The sequence below is a fragment of the Microtus ochrogaster genome, unplaced genomic scaffold (assembly GCF_000317375.1).
Source record: "Microtus ochrogaster isolate Prairie Vole_2 unplaced genomic scaffold, MicOch1.0 UNK32, whole genome shotgun sequence".
Classification (NCBI taxonomy): Eukaryota; Metazoa; Chordata; class Mammalia; order Rodentia; family Cricetidae; genus Microtus; species Microtus ochrogaster.
This window is the reverse complement of record NW_004949130.1, coordinates 3,063,250-3,072,117: the sequence shown is the minus strand read 5'-3', so window position 1 is coordinate 3,072,117 and position 8,868 is coordinate 3,063,250. Positions and strand designations below refer to the sequence as shown.

At 47.6% G+C, this 8,868-nt stretch overlaps 1 protein-coding gene across 1 annotated transcript in view; it reads right to left on the bottom strand.

Moving 5' to 3' along the window:
- Positions 1 to 8,868, bottom strand: part of Wdr88 (WD repeat domain 88) — a 35,953-nt gene that overhangs the window by 12,933 nt on the left and 14,152 nt on the right. The window contains exons 5-7 of the mRNA XM_005368446.2: positions 6,599 to 6,737; positions 5,087 to 5,216; positions 308 to 495 (exon numbers count right to left, since the gene is read on the bottom strand). Of these exons, the coding sequence (XP_005368503.1) occupies positions 308 to 495; positions 5,087 to 5,216; positions 6,599 to 6,737 (457 nt within the window). The remainder of the gene's footprint in view (positions 1 to 307; positions 496 to 5,086; positions 5,217 to 6,598; positions 6,738 to 8,868) is intronic.

Sequence of the window (8,868 nt, the reverse complement as noted above, 5' to 3'; positions counted from 1 at the left end):
AATTCCTCCCCTGGCTTGGGGTGCTTGGGGAGGGATGAGGGGAGCACCACCCTTCCTGCTAGAATCCTCGGAAGTCACCTCTTTTCTGCACCCAGGAAAGTGACTCTGAAGGAGCCAGCTGAGTTCCCTCTTCCGGCGTATGTGTGTGTGTGGTAAAGGAGGGTGAATCTGGCTTCACTGTGCTTCACATTTCCAGTTCAACCCTCAGGATGTAACATGCAAGGAAGTGGGGAGGAGAAAGCAAGAAAGCGGAGGGGAGAGAAGAGGGAGAGGCGGGCGGGGTTCCCAGTGCATGCTGGTCACTTACTGTCTCTGGCAATGGAGCAGGAACTCACGCAGCCCTCGTGGCCCTTCATCAGAGTCACGCAGGCGCCACGGTTTCGAAACTCCCCCGTGTGGATATTCCATATTTTTATGTTTTTATCCCAGGAGCTGGTGCACAGGAAGTGGCCACTGAAGGTGAAGCAGCAGTCTGAGATGGTATTGGTGTGTGCCCTGAAACAAAGGTGGGGTGCATGCTAACATACTATGTCAGGAGACCCAAGAACATTCCTGATGAGACAATGAGACCCTGGGTGGAGAGGGGGATGTCACCTCCCCCCCCAAAACAAAACAAAACAAAACAAAACTCTTGAAAACAGCAGGAGATAAATGAAATTCTGCAGAAAGGCACTTGCAATGACCAATTCCTCATCAAAACCCTGGAGGGGCTGGGGAGCTGATCCCATTGGTTACATGGGTTCGATTCTTAGCACCCACATGGTGGTGCAAAACTCCTTTCCAGAGACCCTCCTATCCCCCCCCTCCATAGGTGCCAAGCACATAGTGCACACATAAAATAATTTAAAAAAATATTGCTGGGTGGTGGTGGCGTGTGCCTTTAATCCAAGCAATTGGAAAGCAGAGGTAGGTGGATCTCTGTGAGTTCGAGGCCAGCCTGGTCTACAAAGCTAGTTACAGGTCACCCAGGGCTACAGAGAAACCCTGTCTTGATGAACCAAATTTAAAAAAGAAGAAGAAATCCTGGAGCCAGAAGAAAGTGACCCAACGGTTTATTGCAGAAAAGCACCGTCAGCACAGTGTGATGCCCCACGCCTGCAATCCCAGTCTCCAAGAGGCAGAGGCAGGAGCCAGCGATGCTGCAACTTTGAAGCCAGACTGGTCTGTGAGCTCGAAGTCAGCATGGGACAACACAGTGAGACCAGACTTTTAAAAAGGGGAGGGGGAATGTTAACCAAGAAAACACCCAGCCAGGTATACTTCAGAAGTGAAAGATACATCGAGGCTTTGTCAGATGACAATTCTTCCCATATGGTCTCACTGTGTTGCTCTGACTGTCTTGGGATTTGCTGTGTAGACCAGGGTTGCCTTGAAGATCCTCCTACCTCTGCCTCCTGAGTGCTGGGATGAAAGGTGGGAGCCACCTAGCCCCCCACGATAGAAGGTCTTAAGAATTTATTGCTCTCAAAACAGTGGTGGGCCAGCAAGATACTCGTGAGCAGAGGCTATGGCTCAGCCTCTGAAGGTGCAGCCATGAATGGAGGCAGTGGCTCAGCCTCTGAAGGTGCAGCCAAACTCCAACAGCCCATGACCTGAGTTTGGTTCCCAGGACTCACATGGAGGGAGGAGAGAACCAACTTCTACATTTTTATCCTCACTGTGACCTGAGTGTAGCCCAGGAACACACAACTCTGTGTGTGTGTGTGTGTGTGTGTGTGTGTGTGTGTGTGTGTGTTCCTACTCCCTTTCTCTCTCCCTCTCTCTCCCTCTCATGCACTAAGATAAATAATTGTTTTTTAAAATGATTTTTTTGTGTGTGTGATTTTTCGAGACAGGGTTTCTCTGTGGTTTTGGAGCCTGTCCTGGAACTAGCTCTTGTAGACCAGGCTGGTCTCCAACTCACAGAGATCCGCCTGCCTCTGCCTCCCGAGTGTTGGGATTAAAGGCGTGTGCCACCACCGCCCGGCTTTGTTTTTTAAATGGCTCAAGAGAAGCCGATTGCTGGTGGTGGATCTCTGAGTTCAAGGCCGCCTGGTCTAGGGAGTGAGTTCCAGGACAGGCTGCTACATAGAGAAATACTGTTTAAAAAAAATGGAAAAAATAAATAAAAAGCTCAAGAGTCTTTTTCTTTCCTTTTTCTTTTTTTAATGATGTATACAGTGTTTTGCCTGTATGTCTGCTTGCACGCCAGAAGAGGACACCAGATCTCGTGACAGATGGTTGTGAGCCACCATATGGTTGCTGGGAATCAAACTCAGGTCCCCTGGAAGAGCAAGCAGCCAGTGCTCTAAACCTGGGTCATCTCTCCAGCCCCTCAAAAGTTGTTTTCTAAGTAGAATGGCTAATGAATAAAGAGAACTTAGAACATTAGACAAGAAGCTAGACACGAAAGAAGTGACATGCAAATCCAGCTTTCCCTTGCCTTGAATTTTCTAGTGACTGTTGATGGCTGCTCACAACTGTCTGTAACTCCAATTCCCGAGGGTCCAGCGCCCTCTTATGGCCTCCATAGGCACCACACACTTGGGGTGCACAGAGAGAAATGCAAATCAAAATCCATTCACATAAAATAGTAAGTAAAATTTTTAAAAAATTAAAAGAACTAAACATAGCATAGTACTGCCATTTGACCCACCAATCCCACTGTTAGCTCTCTTCCAGCAGAGCTGAAAACAGGGACTCAAAACAGATGCATAAAAAACTAATGCCCATAGCAAGATATCTGAGAGAGAAATGAGGACCCAGAGCTGATGAGGCTGATTGGACAAAAGGCTATACTGTGTGACACACCACAGCTCCCAGTGCCACCAGGACCAATGAAGAGGTGTCCAGTGATGGGAAGGATAGAGGAGTGAGGTGGTTTGTTTGTTCTGTTTTGTTTTCAACTAATTTGGGGGGATTTTCTTTTAATGGAGGATACAGAAGGGGGAGGCAGATATGGAGGGATTGGAAGGTGAGCAGGATTCGGGTGCATGATGTAAAATTCCCATTAATAAAGAATTGTGATATATTTTTATATATTTATATATAAAGCAAGTAACCATCAACAAACCAATAAACAAATGGTATATATTAATATGAATATGTATGTGTATGTATGGATATTCATATATATAATGGAGTAATATGCAGTTAGCAAGAAATGAAGGGATGAACCTTGAAGACCTTAAGTGAAAGGAGTCAGTTACTTGAGGACAAATATGATTTCATTTATATAAATATCTGAACTAGGCAAATTCATAGAGGCAGAAAGTGGAATAAAGGCTCCCAGGGGCTTCAGGGAGCGGGAAGTCATTGCTTAACGGATACAGTTTCCCTTTGGTGTGGCGAAACATTTTGGAAATAGATATTGAAGGTTGCAAAACACTGCGAATGTAATTCATCCACACTGCACTGTGCACCAAAAGAATGGTCAAAATTTATGTTGCATGCATTTCATCATAAATAATGAAAACGCCATCTCCCCCAAACTGCTTGGTTAATTTTTGTTTTTTGTTACATTTATTAGTGTGTGTGTGTGTGTGTGTGTGTGTGTGTGTGTGTGTATGAGGGTGTGCATGTGTAACCCAATGAGTGTTGCTGATCAGAGCTCAACTTACAGGACTCGGTCTTCTCCTTCTACTTGTGGGTCCTAGGGATCGAATACAAATCATTGGTGTTGGCAGCAAGCCCCTCGGGCAGCTGAACCATTTCACTGACCCTAAATGGATGGGTGGTATAATGTGACAGACAGGTAAGGAGGGGGTGGGGTAGTAACTGCTGGGGAAGGAAACTGAACGCCTACAAGACCAGAGACATTCTTCACCGTGCAGCTTCTTCCCTTGCACCTTCCAAACGTGCTGTGTTCTGTCTCACATTCTCATACATTTATACATTTTTAAAAAAAAATAAAAAGCCACATACTCTTGTCAAAAGTTGCTAGGAATTTAGCTACGTCAACAGCAACACGTGAAATGAAGCATAGTGTCTTGCATGACTCCAGAAGCCTCATCCCTGAAAGCAAACCCCAGCGCTGAGATTCTGAGACCCTCACTCACCTCTCCTTTTGCCTGCTAAAAGCTGCACTTCCAGGCCTGCATTTAACCTGGCTTTAAACTACCTGCTGCCTCTGTTGGGTTCATTAGTGCAACTGAGCAAAATGGATCAGGGCTTCCGCCCACAGCCTGTTCTCCAGGGCAACCTTTGTTATCCCATCCCTTTGGTGCCAGCACAGAGTGGCTCTAAGGAGCAGTGGAAGAGGGGAGCACAGCCTCCTGCCTCCGTGTCCCCCTAAACATCCATGCGACATGGCACACGCTGAGGACCGTTCTTCCTCTGCCGTACCTCTGCTCATTTCAAAAGGCGAGGAAACCCAGGTCCATGCTCAAAGTCGCTAACCCAGGAAGGAGAAGCTGAGCAGGGCAGGCAGGGTGACAGGTGTGTACATGGTCAGCGATCTTGACATCAGAACCCGCTACAGAGGGCTCCCCCGCTAGACAGCGGCCACCAGCAAGGGTCACCTGGATCCGGGTCTTCCCATTTTAGAGTCGAGTCTCACTGTGGAGTCTAGACTGGCCTTGAATTTTCAGTCCTCCGCCTCCCCATCTCTAGTGATGGAATCAGAGGTGGTGCCACTGTGCCCGGCTGAACTCCACTGTGTGGTTGTTTGGAGACAGTGCTTTCACTGTGTAGCTCTGGCTGTCGGGATGTAGACCAGGCTAAACTCTCAAACTCAGCAGAAATCTGCCTGCGTCTGCGCCCTCGGCACTGCCATTAGAGACGTGCATCACCACTCCTGGCCCTGAGCTTCGTATTTTCATGGAGACCCTGGGCATGTTTCCTAGTAAGAGTTCACACAGGAACAAATGCATCTGAGACCCCCGACTGGCTCAGCCCTTAAGCTACAGTGATGGCTTCTCTCTGGTCTCCTGGGACCCCCTCTCCCCCATCTTGGGACCACCCTGAAGATACCTCTATTGGGACACTGGCTTGTATGTGGAATCCAGGAAGGAATGCAGAGAGACATCTCTCCCACCTTCCTGCTGCAGAATACTGCTGCCCACACCAACACCACCCCCCCCCCGCTGCCCACCAGAACCCTTCTCACTTGGGTATGGTAAACAGCGTGGCTTGGGATGTGATATCCCAGATCTTGATGCACCTGTCCATGGAGACAGAGGCCACCTTCTGGCTGTCAGGGTCAAAGCAGCATGCTGTGATGGACCTTTTGTGATGATCTACACATAAGCAAAGTGACATACGACCTCAAGGGAACGACCCGGGGAACTCTACCACCCAGTGATGCTATAGGAACAATCCCAGTTTTCATAAGGGACTGTCCACCTGCACGAGCATTTCCTGCTGGCCTACTGTGTGCCAGGCTTTCAGCCCAGCTGACCGGCTACACGCAACCACACAGCTCCCAGTTCAATGGGAGAGAAACCCCATTGTTGTGATCTGCTGCGTGCCAAGGGCCACGAGAGGAGTGTGTGGTAGTTCCTGGCTGGAAGGAACCTCTAAGTCATCCACGGTACTATTTCTGGAGATGGGGTGGCGTGTAAAGAAGGTGGGTATGTAACTAGGACTTGGGAGTGTGAAGGCAGGGGAGGCTAGGAAGGGATCCATTAATAGGAAAGTGCAAAATGCTGAAAGGTAATACGATAAAAATCAAAGACGTATGGGAAATACATACGCACAAGTCAGAAAGGTCACCTAGCAATGCACTATTAATAATACCTCTGGGCTGGGGTGTGACTCAGTGGTAGAGCACTTGCTTGGGATGTGCCAAACCCTGATTCCATCCCCTCAACACATACATACTAAACAGCAATAAATACTACCAAGAAGAATACAAAACAGGTTCTGCCACCTTTTACTTATTGATTTTTGGTTTGTTTTGTTTGTTTTAAATATTTATTTATTATGTATACAATATTCTGTCTGTGGGTATGTCTACAGGCCAGAAGAGGACACCAGACCTCATTACAGATGGTTGTGAGCCACCATGTGGTTGCCGGGGATTGAACTCAGGACCCCTGAAAGAGCAGGCAGCGCTCCCAACCACTGAGCCATCTCTCCAGCCCTGTTTTTTTTTAAAAACAATGAAGGGTTTTCTTAATTTTCATTTTGAGACAACTGCAAAGTTACCATATAAATATAAGAAATAACAGAGAAATCCTGCATGCTTCCCCCTATAGTTACATCCTACATCACAATAGCATGGTGTCACCCAGGAAAATGATGCGTGGTGACCGTTGTTTTTTTTTTGTTTTTTTTTTCCGAGACAGGGTTTCTCTGTAGCTTTGGAGCCTGTCCTGGAACTAGCTCTTGTAGACCAGGCTGGTCTCGAACTCACAAAGATCCGCCTGCCTCTGCCTCCCGAGTGCTGGGATTAAAGGCGTGCGCCACCACCGCCCGGCTGTGACCGTTGTTTTATATCTTAAAGATGTAGGTGTGAGTTTTAAGAGATCATCTCAAACTCCTCACCCTCCTGGCTCCACATGGTGCAATTTTTTATGTGCATGCGTGGCTCATAGCGTGGCCCTCAGCCCTGGCAGTCTCAGTGTATGAACCCACCGAAGATCCTTGCTGCTGTGTGTAGGGAACCCGACCACCTCACCTTTGATCTGGATCACGGTGGTGATGTTTTCTGGATCCATCAAGCAGATGCTGCGATCCACATCCAAGGCTGAGAGCACGTACTTTCCGTCAGGAGAGAATTTACAGCACACTACGAAGGTGTCATGCCGGACTTTCCACTGGAATGAGGCAGAGCCCAAAGAGGACAGCGCAGCTGCTCAGCCATCTCCAGCTTCAAAGGGTGCTCTCAGAGTTCTTTCAATGGACTGAACCCAACTGTGCCCTTATTAAATGGGGCCAGACCCAGAGCTCACTTCTGCTGGACAGACTATGGCAGAAGGGACCACGTGGTACTACATTAAGAAAGAAATCGGTGACGCTGGGTGTGTTGGAGCACATCTGTAATCCCAGCTTTGGGAGGCTGAAGCGGGAGGATGGCAACTTCAAAGCCAAGCTGGGCTACAGGTGAGATCCTATCTCAAAGAGACAGGAAGGGAGGAAAGGAGAGGGGGAAGAAAGGGGAAGGGGAGGGAATGGAGAAAGAGAGAGAGACAGACAGACAGAGACAGAGAGAGAAAAAGAGACAGAGAGAGAGACAGAGAGAGAGACAGACAGACAAACAGAGACAGACAGACAGAGACAGACAGACAGAGAGAGACAGAGAGAGACAGACAGACAGAGAGAGACAGAGAGAGACAGACAGAGACAGAGAGAGACGAGAGAGAGAGAGATTAGGGTGCAAGAGAGCTGTGGGGCAGTTCCGTGGTATGGTATGTTGTGTGTTTAGCATCTTGGGGCTCTGGATTATATTCCCAGCATCCAAAAAACATAAAGAAAAATAAAATAAAAAGAAGATGGGCATGGTGCAGTATGCCTGTAATCCCAGGATATGGCAGACTGAGGCAGGCCAACCTGAATCTCAGAAGGAAAGAGAGAGCAGGATGGGGAAAGAAGGAGAGAGGGCAAGGATACTTGTGGCTTGTTCTTTGTTCTTTCTTGGATCACATGCTCCATGAGCGTTAACTGTCATGTCCTAAAGACACACACACAGCTCCACGTGGCCCTGGGGACCCACAAGGCTATGAGCAGAGGACTCTTGCCAACAGCTGTGGGATGAGCCATCTTGGAAGGGGATCCTTCTGCCCCAATGGGGCCTTAGTGCAACTGTAGCCCCAGATGACACCATCACTGGGACTTAGGAAGAGACTGAAGCCAGAACCACCCCGGTAAGCTGCTTCTAGATTTCCAGAAACTGTGTGAGACTGGAAAAAAGAAATGTTGGCTGTTTAAGGCAACCAAGTTTTGGAGCCATTTGTCAAGCAGCCTTCGCTCACCAAGTCTTCCCAAATGCTGGCCAGGGTCACGGGTGATTTGTGCAATAAAAATAAATAAAAGGACTTTTTAAAAAGAAAGGTGCTTAAAATAGAAATGCTAGCCAAAGATGGCAGCGGGAAAATCGCAGCAGAAAAAAAATAGACACTTGGAAAAAATGCTCAAAGTCAGGAATAATACATAAAACTTTGTTTGTTTGTTTTTTTAACCGACCACATCGGCTAATTCTTTGAAGTTTATGGCACCTGGCCTGTGGGATGGGAGAGAGTACCCCCTTCTTGAATGCCTAGGCTGTGAGTTGGCACAGCTGTCTGGAAAGATTAAATTAAGGTTTGTGTTTCTATACTGCTTACATTAGCAATGAAATCTAGCCATATATTATACACACACACACACACACACATACATATGCAGGGCTGGGGAGATGGCTCAGTGGTTATGCACACCTGCTACTTTTACAGGGGACTGGGTTCAGTTTCAGCATCCATATCAAGCAGATTACAATTTCCTGTAACTTCAGCTCCAGGGGATATACCGCCCTCTTCTGGCTGTTAGAGGTACCTGTACTCATGGGGTGCACGTATATACACTCAAGTACACATGCCTACACATGTAATCAATCAATCATATCCATACATACGTATGTATCTATCTAGGCAGAGCTAGGGAGATGGTTCAGGAGGTAAGGCATATTCCAGGAAAATGTGAGGACCAGAGTCTGGATTCCCCAGAATGCAAAAGTAAAAATCAGAGGAGGCAGCAAGCCTCTGTAATCCCAGCTCTTCAACAGGGAGATGGGGGCAGAGACAGGAATCCCAGAGGCTTAAGAGAAGCTATCCTGGTGTATTGAGAGAGAGAGAGACAGACAGACAGACAGACAGAGAGAAACCAACCTTGTGTCAAGAATGGTGGAACATAAGGACCAACACCCAGTGTTTTCCTCTGACTGCACAAGAGCAGTTTGGCATGCATGTGATC